The sequence below is a fragment of the Lycium barbarum genome, chromosome 6 (assembly GCF_019175385.1).
Source record: "Lycium barbarum isolate Lr01 chromosome 6, ASM1917538v2, whole genome shotgun sequence".
In the NCBI taxonomy this organism is placed as follows: Eukaryota; Viridiplantae; Streptophyta; class Magnoliopsida; order Solanales; family Solanaceae; genus Lycium; species Lycium barbarum.
The window spans coordinates 129,554,652-129,568,895 of NC_083342.1; the positions used below are offsets into that span (position 1 = coordinate 129,554,652).

At 37.6% G+C, this 14,244-nt stretch overlaps 1 protein-coding gene across 1 annotated transcript; it reads right to left on the reverse strand.

Moving 5' to 3' along the window:
• Nucleotides 1–408: 408 nt before the first annotated feature.
• Nucleotides 409–13,710, reverse strand: LOC132598909 (aspartate--tRNA ligase, chloroplastic/mitochondrial). The gene is made up of 15 exons (XM_060312057.1): nt 13,212–13,710; nt 12,471–12,614; nt 11,188–11,297; nt 9,631–9,742; nt 9,376–9,447; nt 9,036–9,127; nt 8,673–8,793; nt 4,412–4,534; nt 3,771–3,966; nt 3,244–3,431; nt 3,057–3,128; nt 2,178–2,276; nt 1,996–2,076; nt 1,422–1,479; nt 409–909 (listed from the first exon to the last, which is right to left on the reverse strand). The coding sequence occupies exons 1-15, from the start codon at nt 13,584–13,586 to the stop codon at nt 740–742; spliced, it is 2,013 nt and encodes a 670-aa protein (XP_060168040.1). The 5' UTR covers nt 13,587–13,710; the 3' UTR covers nt 409–739.
• Between the last annotated feature and the right edge of the window lie 534 nt (nt 13,711–14,244).

Sequence of the window (14,244 nt, forward strand, 5' to 3'; positions counted from 1 at the left end):
GCCATTTTTTAAGGCGAAAGGCAAAAATTAAAGACCAACAATTTGAGGACAAAAATTAAACACCAGCGCGTTTGAAGGACAACCGCTCTAAAAAATGAACTGAATTTAAGGGGTTAAACTCATTAAAATGTGGGTTTAAATGGGCTGATTTTACAAATGTGGGCTGAAATTGCCAACCCTAAATCTGATAGTAAGAGAATACTAGAAACCTCGCGTTTTCCCGATTGAAATCCAAAATTATCGACAATGTTCCGATGGGAAATTCATGAAAAGTACGCAGATTTCTGGTAGACATTTTCACATTATTTAAAGCTTATGATGGAATGTCATTTGCGAAGCAAGACTACACATGTAAATATATACTGTATAAGTAGACCGCATTTAGAATGTACAGTAAAGCACCATCAGTAAGAATGAAAGTCGAGTCCAGTAAAAAGAATCCTTTCCCTCATCAGTATGCCCATAAAGCATTCAGAATTTCACTAGTTAAACTGGAACCTAATAATCTTTGTGCTACTACATTAATGTTTCAAAATAACTATATGGGAATGAGGGCGCCTTCTCTAATCGCATAAAAAATGAAAAAAAGGTAAAATTCTTTAACAAAACATGTCTGTGGGCGATAATCCCAGGATTTCTCTGAACATCTCCAATTTTACCCCTACCCCCGGTATCTATCGTTTTCTTTTGCTTTCCCAATTTTTCCAGTACATAATACTTCCCAAAATCAATTAAGAAACTAAATCTTCTGCAACGAAAGATCTTTAAGCTGTTGAGGATCAACCTCTGATGGTGAATGAGTAAGGGCACATTGAGCAGTTGTTGTCTTTGGAAAAGCTATAACATCCCTGATGGAATGAGATCCCGCCAAGAGCATCACCAATCTATCCAACCCATAAGCAATTCCTCCTGCAACATAATGAGTAATACAATTTTAAGTACCACTCACTCTAGTTACAAAAAAAAAAGTACCACTCACTCGAACAATGCAATGATTTCTCAGGGCCAAATAACATTAAAATAGAAAGTATAAGCCTGAAGAAGCAACTGCTCTAAAAAAGTTCTAGGAATTAGTAAAAAAGCTCCACCATGTTCCAAGTTCAGGTTTGACGTTCTACTTTAGAATTATTAGCAGTAGGCAGTAGCTATCAAAGAAAGATTATAGTTCTTTCAAGAATTGTAATTTAGTGGCCTATGGCATCCAAGCATTGTCTTTGGCTTCGGAGGGACAGATCTATTCCTCAAGGCCAGGACACTATAGAAGTTCAAATCCACCTTAATTGTGTCATAGCGGATAAGGAAGGTAGGTCTTCATAAAATATAGTATTCACATACAAACTCCGTAACATTTGATTAGCAGAAAGAGTTTGCCTCATGCCAGTAAATAAAATGTCAAAACAACAGAAAGCATCCTGCAATACCGTGTGGAGGAGCACCCATGTCCAGAGCCTCCAAAAGATAGCCAAATTTTGCTTCAGCCTGCCACGAATGAGACAACATATACATGTTAATTTCAATTGACTCGCTGGAAAATTGGTTCCAAGTCTGTCAGACTTCAGCAAAGATCAAGAACAGCATCAAATGCACTCGATTTCCCTCAAAAATAAGAACTTATACCATCAGTGTTCCAAGTCTGTCAGACTTCAGCAAAGATCAAGAACAGCATCAAATGCACTCGATTTCCCTCAAAAATAAGAACCTATACCATCAGTGACCCTAACCTTGGCCAGCTGTACGCACAAAACCAATCCACAAATCACCCTTCCTTTTTATACTAACTAACTTGCCTCTCTATGTTTCCAGTAAGATTTTAGACTCATAAAGTGCAAATATAGTACCATGTGTAAGTAGACTAAAACAAAAGATTCAAGGAAAAATCAAATTACAAAATGATTTAACAATAAGAAAAGTACATAATCTGGTCTATTTTATAGACAAAAAGGTTCTTTCCTGGACAATCACTGGATGCAATGCAAACCAAAGGAGTCAGCTTACCTGTTCTCGGGAAATGCCAACAATATTGAGAACCTTCTCTTGGACATCACGCTTGTAAATTCTCAAGCTTCCTCCACCAATCTAATTCAAGATATAAGGTAGCAATATAATATAATTATTTTCATCACATTATTATATTCTATCACTCAAGCAGCTAGTAAAGAGAACGCGAATTTATGTACCTCAACACCATTGTAAACCATGTCATAAGCTAAAGCACGGGCAGAAGAGAGGTCATTTACATCTTCTGGATTAGGTGCAGTGAAAGGATGATGCAAGGCCTGTAAGAAAGTTATGGTCTTCACTTAACGAGATATCGTAACAGAGAAACAGATTAGTCTTTGAGAAAATGACACCATCTGATTGACACAACTTAGATGCAAGATCGAGGATATCCTTGCCAGAACAGTCATAATAATCAATGTAAGGAACTGCTTTGCTCATGTTCTTTAAAAGCAGAGACATATAAATTTCTGGTATCTTCGAAAAGTAGAAATGTGACAAGTTGTCACGCATCTAAAAGTTCTATTTGAGTTTTCTCAATTTTACAAGTAAGCAATAGTTTTCTAGCTACTGGTGAGAGTTCTGGCGGTAGAATTCTTGATTGCTATGGATTTATTGACCTGCGCCTCCTAGGTATTGGAAATGGAATGTATACTAGAGAAAATCAGGGTAGGATCATGACAAAAAAAAATTGGCCATTGAGAACAGGGTTGTACCTCTCAGGCTAGTAAGGTAAGAACAATAACACATAAAATAATTGTGAAGCTCATAATAACCAACAAACAAGACCAAGTGGCAGTAGCATTAAATGTAACATTGAGTTCTTTTGGTGTTCTTATTCCTTTTGTTTGATAATTAAACATTGAGTTCTTCCTTGATTTTCTTTCATGGACCTCTTGCGTCATTAAGGGCACAATACCTCACAATAATAAAGGACACCTTGGGCTTGCTAATTTACTTCTCAATATTCAAAAGCAGACCACCTAAGGCCAAGAAGCAAAATGACTAATGGACTGACTGTGCACATGCATCATGGGAGATAATTCAAGGCACCATACCTCAAGTCTCTGTTCTGAGTCGTTCCACTCAAACATTGGGAAGTCGGTCACCCAAAGTATTGAATGCCTGGACTAGATATAGACAAAAGAAAGATGGACATTAGGACATACAAGATGCTAGTCATGAACCTATCTCTTCTACAGATATGCACATATGTTGACCCAAATTGGAACATCAGAAACCCACGTTGTCAATTAAACCCAGTTCATGTGCTACATATGTTCTCAGACGATCCAATGTTTTATTGACTTCTGTGTGGTGACCAACAGCAAACAAGATGAGATCATCTGGTACTGCAGAGAACTGATTCAGCAATTCCTCTTTCTTTGCCGTATCCAAACTAGAAACCAGAGGGGGGATCCCTTCAATGCTTCCTGAGAAATTCACAGTAATCAATTTATGTCAAGAGAAACTTTAAGGTACATCCACATAACTTGAAGCCTCAATATGGCCCATATCTCCTGTACCTAATTTTTCTTCTTCAAACATACTTTATTGGAGGTTATGGATGTGTAACTTTTGTGGGGAAGGGCGGAAAGTCTTGTTTGTATGGAAATTATTGAGCAAAATCTCTTTCATTGCGGGAAGTAGACTACCCCAAAAAAATTACTGAACTTAAAGAAGAACGTCATATACGGCTAAAAGAGAACCAGAAGTAAAACTACACAAAATATATAATTTACACTCGTTGCCAATAAGAGAACTTCCATTACCGTCATTCAAGACCTTTAAAAAAGGCAAACCCTTTGCTCCAGATTTGATTGCTTCTTTGTAAAGGTCGCCTTTCTTCAAAGCTGTATTTGAATAAGTTTTTGTCCCAGAAGGCACACATAAGGCCTTAATAATTCCTCCACTTGCTAAGGTATCTGAGAAAACCTTGAATGTGGTATTGGAGAAAATGCTGGACACCTGCATGTCAAACAAAACAAGTATCATCAGCTATAGGGTGGCATCACAAATTTTGACGTATTTAGTTAAATTTCTTCATATTAAGCATCTTTGGAAATAATACAACTACATAGACAAGGAGCGGGAGTTTTAACATAGAAGCAGTGAGCTTGTAGACTAAGATACTCTTAACTCTATCAGTTGTACAGATTAAAGAGCAAAATCTTAAAATATACTAATTCTAAGAAAGTGAACTGGATCATAATCTAACTTAATTGGTATGATCCCCCCCCCCCCCCCCCCGGCCCCCAAAAGCCCCAAGCCAAAAGTGTAAGAGAAAGAATAAGGTATATCAACAAGCCAACAACTACACATTCATCATAGGAAAGAAAGAAAAAGTACATTGCCAAGAAAAACAGAAATAAAGAAGAACAAAGATCTATATTGGAGTCAGCAGAAAAATTACATCTCGTAATTCAACATCAAAACGAGTATCTGGTCTGTCTGAACCATATCGACTCATTGCTTCGGCATATGTAAGCCTTGGAAAAGGGCTTGGCAGTTGGACACCTTGGATTTCCTGAAAGAGCTGCAATAAAAGATGTGATCATTCATCAATTGTTTTGAATTTATTTATTTTTGATAGATAGGTAAAAATTCACTTGTTTTGAACTTCTTACTGTGCAAAGACAAACTAAATAAAAACAACCTCATCAAGAACTTAAGAAAATCATCCCATGAATTTCTGACAAGTGACAACACACTCTTTTAAAACATGAAATGCCTGCTTAGCAATTTTTAAACGAAATTGTATGACGTCATTCCACTTCATCTAAAAACTTGAATTTCAAGATAGAGATAAGAGGCAAAGGCGAGGTGCCTCCAGAGATAATGTCTTAGACACTTGGTGCCATGCAGGACTAGAATCACACAACTTACAATCTTTGAAGAGTGTTAAGACTTAGAAGGAAGAATAAGAGGATAGATTTTGTTGCTAACAGAAGTAATACCCATATGGGGAAATTGACTGATAAGCATGCATGCCATATTGTAAATACTATAAGTAATTTGGACAGGTCATATGCAGTAAACCAAAAGGAAAGAGAATTTTAAGTTCTTAGTTACTTAGTTTCCACTGCGTATCACAGCTTACATTTTAAAGCTATATATCCCAGGCTCAGCAATTACACTAATGTCTCTGTAAAAGAAGACGTTCAATGCACACCTTTTTTCCTGGCAACCGTGGTGTCCAGGACAGCTTGCCTGGACCTCGACTAATTCCACGGGGTGTCTGCTATCTCACACCAGCACAGATCGCCAGGTAACTTTATCCACCAAGGCTTAGACAGATGGGAAGAAATCACCAAATGTTTTTGCCTCAATGCACACTAAGGGAGGCATACCAAAAGAGAATCCTAGAGCAGCTTAATATTTTCTTGCAGGAAAAACTTCCTTTAAGATATACATAAGGCTCGAGTTGCTTTATGTGCAATGTGACTAACGTCCCATAGCTCAACCTCTAGCACCATTTTCCTATCTTACCAAATCTGTAGCCATCACTAGTACCGGCACCCATACTCCCTAGGATCGGCACCATATGTATATTTGGTGATCTAATAAATAACTAATAAAAATGTGGCAATCATTTCACAGCTTTGTTATTTCCAGCACCTCTGGTGAAATATATTTCCCCATATGCATGTCTATGTTACATAAATTCTTCAATAGTGCAACAACTTGAGGTGCAATGCTGTAGGAAACAATACTTTCTCCAGTAATGTGGCTCTTGCATTTTTTTATTTTTTATTTTTGATCAAGTAAAAGTATTTTCATTCAAAAACATGGCCAAAGAACGACCGTATACAAGGGATAAACCAAAAGATAAAGGATCTACAAAATATGATTCTCTACAAACTCCACCCAATCCTCTATACAACTAGGAACTTTCTGATTACACCAAAAGAAAATAAGGGAGCGAAGACTACTCCTTAATTGAGAAAAACTTGACTCTATTCCTTTAAAAGCTCTTTTGTTTCTCTCATTCCAAACTACCCACATCAATGCAAGCGGAACCAAATTCCAAGCCCTTTGTCTTCTCCTCCTCCTCTCGCTCTTCCAACTAACCATCAACTCTTTCACAGTTCTTGGCATTGCCCAAGAAGTGTTGAACCACCCAAACATGTCCCACCACAGTCTCATGGTAAACCTACAATGTAGAAAAAGATAGTTCACGTCCTCCCCTGTCTCGTTGCATATGTAGCACCAACTGACGCAAACAACCTTTCTCTTTCTAAGATTTTCCGCCGTCAAAATCACTCCTCTAGTGGCTAGCCAAGTGAAGAAACACACCTTCCTCGGCACAGTTGGAACCTATATTGCATTACATGGGAAATCAACTTCCTCCCTAACCAAAAGTTTCTCATAAAAAGACTTCACTGAAAACACTCCATTATTTCCTTGGGCCCAACACCACACATCGAGATTATCCACCCGGTTGACTTGCCTATGAAGCAAATCTATCAATCTTTGAAACTCATCCACTTCCCAATCTTGAAAACCCCTTCTAAATCTCAAATCCCAAAAAGTCTCTCCGCCTTGAGTCCCCCTAATCTGTTGAATTGTCAAATCTCTTTGGCAAGATATTCTGTACAAACTCTGGAAATCATCTTTCAATAATATGTCCCCACACCAGTTGTGTCCCCAAAAATATACCCTCCTCTCATCTCCGACCTTGAATGAGTTATTTTTCACAAAATTATCCCCACCCTTCATGATATTTCTCCATAAACCACAACCAAAAGGCAAAAAGATATCTCTGGTTTTCCAGCCTCCTTCCATAATCCCATATTTGTCAACTATCACCCCTCTCCACAAAGCTTGTACCTCCACCCCGAACCTCCACATCCATTTGCCCAATAAAGCTTTATTAAAAACTTTAAAATTCTTAACTCCGAGGCCTCCCCATTTTTTAGGAGACGTGACAATGTCCCACCCCACCAAGTGAAACTTCCTTGCCCCATCCGCCGCATCCCAAAGGAAATCTCTCTGACTCTTTTCCAACTTATTAATGACCAAAATTGGAGCAAGAAATAAAGACAAGTAATAAGTGGGAATACTCGATAATGTGCTTTTAATAAGCATTTTTTTCCCACCCTTGGACAAATATCTTTTCTGCCACCCTGCTAGTCTCTTCTCAACCCTCTGAACAACCGGATTCCACACCGTAAGATCCTTGTTCGAGGCACCTAGTGGTAATCCGAGGTATGTAGTCGGCAGAGCTCCAACCCTATAATTCAAGACACGAGCAAGTGACCCAATGTTATTCACCTCCCCAATAGGGATAATCTCACACTTCCTCAAATTAATTTTAAGTCCTGATACCGCATGAAAACATATGAGAACTTGGCCTAAATAGTCCAACTGGGTCTCAACTGCATCACAAAAAACCAATGTATCATCCGCGAACAATAGGTGAGACACCGACATTGCCCCTACACCCCCAACCGCTGCATCAAAACCTTTCAGGTAACCCCCAGTACAGCTCTATCCATCATCCTGCTCAGAGCTTCCATAACTAAAATAAACAACATCGGTAATAGAGGGTCTCCTTGTCTCAAACCCCTCGAGCTCCCAAAAAAAAACCGCATGGATTACCATTCACCAACACGGAAAATCTCACCGAAGAAATGCAAAAATAGATCCACTTCCTCCATTTCTCTCCAAATCCCATTTGAAACAACATGGAATCTAGAAATTTCCAATTCACATGATCATATGCCTTCTCAATATCAAGTTTGCACAACACACCTGGTACTCCTTGCTTTCTCCTTGAATCCACCACTTCATTTGCCACCAACGCTGCATCCAAAATCTGTCTACCCTCCACAAAGGCATTTTGTGAAGTAGAAATAGTTCCATCCAACACCTTCTTAAGTCTAATGAAAAGCACCTTAGAAATAATCTTGTAGATACTTCCCACTAGACTAATAGGTCTATAGTCCTTCATGCCCGTGGCTCCCTCCCGTTTAGGAATGATGACAATAAACGAGGCATTCAAACTTTTTTCGATTTCACCCCTATCTTGGAACTCAGCAATAGTATCCATCACATAAAATTTGACTGTATTCCAACAATGTTGAAAAAAAGCCACAGAGAAACCATCTGGGCCCGGAGCTTTGTCACCCGCACAACACTCCAACGCACTTTTTACCTCATCCTCCTCAATTGCCCGCTCCAACCACTCACCCTCCTCCCTTCCAATTTGATTAAACACCAGACCCTCCACAGTAGGCCTCCACTCTGCTCCCTCTTTAAACAAATTTTCATAATAATCCACAACTGCTCCCTCCACTTCTTCCTTCCCCACATGGCTCACCCCATTGACCTCCACCGATTCTATAAAGTTTCTCCTTCTATTTGAAACTGCTATCCTGCGAAAGAATTTTGTATTAGAGTCGCCCTCCTTCAACCATAACGCCCTAGATTTTTGTCTCCAACTAACCTCTTGGGCTAAAGCAAAATCAGCTAGCTCCCTTTTCAACCCTTCTTTCCTCTCCTTCTCCCTCACGTCTAACTCCTTCCCCACTTCTACCCACTTCTAACTCCTTCCCCACTTCTACCCTCTCTAACTCCCCTACTTCGTTCATGGCTCTTGCATTATCAAGTTGATGCTGTTTTTATTACAATTAACACTTTAACAAATCTTACTCCTTTCATTGACATCTAACCTTTCTAATCAAATCTTCATTGAGCTTCAGCATGTCCTCCATGGAAGTGAAAGCCATTTCAATATCTAGCTGTGTGAACTCGGGTTGTCTGTCAGCTCTCAAATCTTCATCCCTAAAGCACCTGAGAATTGCACCATACAGACTAACGTGAGTCATAAATGATGGGGTACCTGCTCATGAGCATTTTTTTTTTCTTTATTTTAAGAATAAGATGACTTCTCTGAGGTGTCAATAAAATTATTTTGATTCACATAGTTTTTAGCGTTGAAAACGCCTGAACTTTAAATCTGGATCACCATGAACTTTGTATGCAAGAGACTTGAAGCAGAAATATCTTAAATTTCTATTACACAAATGAATTACCTTGCTATTTGGTAGTATTTATCAAAACCGGAGACCATCAACATTTGCTTGAACAGCTGCGGACTCTGGGGTAGTGCATAAAATGTTCCTGGCTTTACAAACACAACCACAAAATAAATTCCATGTCATGGAGAAATAATTAGAGAGAGAACTCCACAAATGTATTTCACTTCAAAGGTAAAAGAGCATAAAGAATAAAACAGAGAGCTGGAGGAACAAGCAGCGTTATTTGCAAGAAGACTCGCTACTTTTGTACCAACAACCTTCATTTTTAAAAACAGCAAATAGAGGGACCGAATAAGCAATAAAAGTACCAAAACAGAAGATAAGTGACGAATACCTGAACTCTTGAAGGAACCAAATAATCACGAGCACCTTCAGGAGTAGATCTAGATAGTATTGGTGTCTCAATCTACCTTGTAACCATCAGAATGTTGGGGTCAATACTAACAACAAAAGCCACAAAAAAAATAAAAGAAAATAAAGAAGCAACATTTTCATCAAGACTAGATAACCAAATTACTTATTCACAAAAGAAAGAAGAAGATAGATATCCAAATTCTATAAAAGTACATTTAGAGGGCAAACATATTACCTCAACAAAATCATGCACATCTTCTAGGTATCTTCGAAGAAGTTTCACTACTCTATGTCGCAAAATTATATTTGAGCTCATCTGTGGACGGCGCAAATCAAGGCATCGATATCTAAAAATGTGTACAAGATTAAATTCTATCAAGAAGCACTGTGTCAATATAAGAAAAGGGTAAAAAGTTTCAGGAAAAAGAAACTCTCCTCCAATGAAAAAAAGGATAGTCTTCGCAGAACACATACATATGTCAAGAAAAACAACAAGATCCAAAACAAATCAAAGATACAATTTGATACGTGCAAGAGAGCTGGACTATGCCCTTACTGTTTAATATGGAGTAGTTTCTTTTTTTATGAGAAAGGTAACGATTCTGAACTGCGGCAGTATCACATCAATAGAAAAGCAATGGTAGAGAAAGAAGCAAAAAAGTGAAACGTCAAAACGCTCTTCTAGAAAAAGATGATCATTTTGAGTGCTGAAAGTTCATTTATTATTTCTGTTCTCCAGATTCCAAATAAAGTTTCAGGGGGTATTGATCAATACCTGCAAGAAAATTTCTAACAGAGAACAAAAATTAGGGGAGGCTAATGCACTTCGAAACAACAACGGAGGCGAGTTTTTAGAGACTAGAGAGATTTCTCAATAGATGACTTTTAGCACCTACATAGAAACCAATAAATTTCTAAATGCAACTTCTATCCTGGAACTTTTTTCCTGTCCTGTAATTGTTCATGCATGGATTCCACCAGAAAAATATGGAGCAAATTAAAACATTAAATAATTCCATGTATTGACACAGAGGAGGGAAGGAAGGTACCAGCAAAGAGATACAAGATGAAATCTAGGGCACAGAGACTTATAAAGTTTAATAACTTCTGACGTGATCCCACCCCTTGCCCAATTCCCCATTGTGTCATTATAGAGAAAAGGTACTTTCAGTTTGAAATATATACAGATAAATGGCATTATTGGCTAACTTTCAAGTCCACAATTAGGTCCCAGAAACAATAAATCTAGTAAAATTCAAGAGACTTCTCTACAACAACAACATATTTGGTGTAATCTCACAAGTGGGGTCTGCGGAGGGTGGTGTGTGCGCAGCCTTACCCCTACCTTGTGAGGACTCAAGACACTTCTCTAAAAGAAAACAGAAATGGAAGTAGTTCTTGGTTTTGACCCCTCCCTAATAAGAGTGGAGGATAACAATTAAGTCCCTCATCAACCCTCCAGACCATATTAAGAATTGGTGTGTTAAAAAGCTCCAGCCGTATATTCATCCAAGATAAAAAGGTTTGCCAGCTAGTAATTAACTTTATTGACTTTGATATACCACTCTTCCTAAGGAGGCCCAATAAATAACCCTTGCATAAATGGCTCCAGCATCAGTGAACTTCTCCATCCAAAAAAATTTGACGATCAAGGAACAGTGTGCAATTAAAAATAAGTTCAAGGGAAGATGAGAATTAAGGATCCGGAAGCAGATCATGAGGTCAAATAGGAACCAGAAAAGAAAAACAAACAAAAGATTCAGCAAACAGCTATAGAGCTTTCATTAGTTACCGCAATCTGATTTCCTCTTTAGCTGAATCTTTTGCATCATCTGCAGTTGTTACCAAGAAGGGCAACTTCAACCTTACTGCATTCAACACCTGGACATCCTCTGCAGCAACCTGCATACATAACCAATTAGTGGAAATATAACTTTGTTAAGCAACTAGCATATAGAATAAATTTAGCATGATTGGATATAAGACAAGGCCACTAAACAGATCCAATCAATTAAGAAAAAAATAAGAAGATCGTGAAAGCAGAAAGACAAAAGTCCTTGGGTGATAAGAACCTCAGCTTTAAGAGATTTGACTAAGGCCCTTATAAAGTTTCTGATTTAATTAGACTAGTAGTATCTAGGTACTTATTCAAAAACTTAGCACTTTAGATTAGAGGTTAATTTATCCAAAAGTAAAATGTAAGTCGTTTAGTCTTTCTCATGTCTTTTCAGCAACATTTAACTATTTTAACTGCAATACACATAAGAACCATACTAGTTAATCAGAAGTCCTAAAGTCCAATTACACCAATTGGATCAGTTCCGTGCAATCTCGTATGTTGTTTAGCATTCATTTTAAGGAGATGTATGGATGGATCCAAGGGTGTGGCCTAGCGGTCAATGAGTGGGTGGAGGATGAGAATCATGAGGTCTCCAGTTCAAATCCCAGCGGAGGCAAAAGATACTAGGTGATTTTCTTCCCATATGCTCAAGCTTTGGTGGGCAGAGTTACCCGGTACCTGCGCTGGTTGAAGGCAGCAGGTACCCAGTGGAATAGTCAAGGTGCATGCAAGTTGGCCCAGACTCCACTGTCATTAAAAAAAATTAAGAGATGTATGCATACAATATGTTCGCACTGCTGAATAAAATACTTGCATCCCTCTGCATCTCAGATATTGTTTAAGAGACCGAATAAAGAAGATGCCTCATGACAAAAGCAATAGCCAGAGAAAACTGGGAAGCTAATGAAAAGCTCTACATGACATCAAGTATGATTCTGGTAGATCAGAGCGTTACAAATTGGAACTTCATGTAAACTACCACAATTCTGTAACATTTTAAACATGTTTTAAGTTTTCTTTGTCATGCCCTGAAGATCTTTTATATGTTTTAAGGTAAATATAATTTTAGAAATGTGACACTATTCTGAATTGTTACAAGCAACCAATGAACGTGATTATATCAATTACAATAATAAACTAACATAAATGAGGAGAGATAGAAGTTTGACACTCACCAAAAAAGATGGAAAGAAGGGAGAAATTATCATGATTAACCAACGGTCATTAGAAGTTACCTCTATCATGCCAGTTTTCATCTTTTTGTTGACAGATTCAGCTGGTCTAGGCCGAACAACACCTTCAATGGCAACCACATACTCAAGTCTCAGATCTCTCACAGTAGAATGAGCCTCAGGAAAATCATCAGGAAGTGTTGTAATCTGAAATTAAGAGTTCCATCACCAACTAAGACCAACATATTTACATCAAGATAACACAAGCAAACTTTGAGAAATTTCAATTTTAAGAGAAGAATGTCAGTCAATCAACTTTGCATCAATTCAAACTACTTGCCAGCGTATAAATTTCTATAACCATTCCACTCTATTCAGGTCTCATTTCATTCAACTACTAAAGGGGTTCCTTAAAGATAACACGGTAAACTTAGAGAAAAATCAATTTCCATAACGATACACAAAGGTAAATAAAGATAAAAGCTCGTAAAGACGTGACGTTTCCATATAAAAATGGGGAAAACAGACAACCAATCAAACTACGCCTCAATTGAAAACTAGTTGTCTCCACATAAATATAAAAGCTTCAAAGGATGTGGCATTCCCACAATATATGAATGGAAATAACAATCAATCAACTATGTCTCAAGGAAAAAATGTGACACTTGACCGTTGTTATCAATCAATCAACTAAGCCTCGATAAAATGGGAATTATTAAATAATAAGCAAAGTCAAAATGAGAGGAAAAAAAAAGGTAACAATCAGTTGTCTGTAAATATCAGAATAATAATTGCATAAATAACCTGAACAATTCCAGATTGGTCTCTAAGATTGAGGAAAGTAAGACCGCCGTGGATGCGATGAAGGGCGACCCACCCACAAAGCTTAACCCGTTTACCCACATCGTTTTCGGACAATTCACCACAGTAGTGGTTCCTACTTACCCATTGAAGCCCATCAGTTGTTGAAATTTTGGTGTTCGGAACAACAACTGTTTCAGTGGAAGAAAGAGGACTAGTGGCACAAGTAGAAGAAGAAAGAGGGCGGCAGTTGATAAGTGAAGTAGTGGGGGTAAGGGTAATGGGGGTGTTGTGGTGGAAATTAAGGTAGAATAAACGTAGAGGTGAAGGTTTGGAACGAAGGGCTATGGTTGGTAAGGAACGAAATAAGAGGGACATGGCGGATTTGTGGATAATACAATACAGGCCTGGTTTCAGGTTTCTTCAAGAAGATTGAATTCAATCTGATTTGCTTCTACGATTTTATTTTATTTTTCTTGTTTGGAGGGCCAAAATTGTATCTTCGATTTGTTTTACAATTTTACCCTTCCTTCGCCTATAACATCCCTAAACACCTTCCCATTATTTTCAAATTAAAAGTTACCCTTATGATTTCACGATTTGATTGGGTTTATAGAAGTCGTGATTTATCTCGATTTGATGGGTTTCTAAGTTCAGTATTTCAAGTGTAAATTTTACAAGTTCAGTATTTCTAAGTTCAGTATTTCAAGTGTAAAAGAAATTTCAAATTAAGAAAACTGTAAAGCCGAGAAGAAAATCCTTAAAAAAAAGAAATTTTTTAATTTGAAATTTCTTTTTTTAAGGATTTTTATTGGTTAAAGTTATTGTTTTTTAATTATTCAAGTGTAAAAAAAAAATCGAGTTAATTGAAAGCTGCAAAATTGCGATTAGCGAGTATTTATACGTTTAAGTGCACATTTATAGTCTCATGTATATGCGTTTGCCTTATTTTTGCATTTTAAAAAAAAAATTGTGATATATTTAGGGCTTGTTTGGCCATGAAAATTGTGAGTGTTTGAAAAATATAGTTTTTGTT

Excerpts from the sequence above, each read along its gene's own strand:
- LOC132598909 (XM_060312057.1), bottom strand. The coding sequence starts at position 13,586 with ATGTCCCTCTTATTTCGTTCCTTACCAACCATAGCCCTTCGTTCCAAA. Across the intron at positions 11,298-12,470 it reads TGAAAACTGGCATGATAGAG|GTTGCTGCAGAGGATGTCCA; the intron begins GTAACTTCTAAT and ends TTATGTATGCAG. Across the intron at positions 3,432-3,770 it reads TTTAAAGGTCTTGAATGACG|GAAGCATTGAAGGGATCCCC; the intron begins GTAATGGAAGTT and ends TGAATTTCTCAG.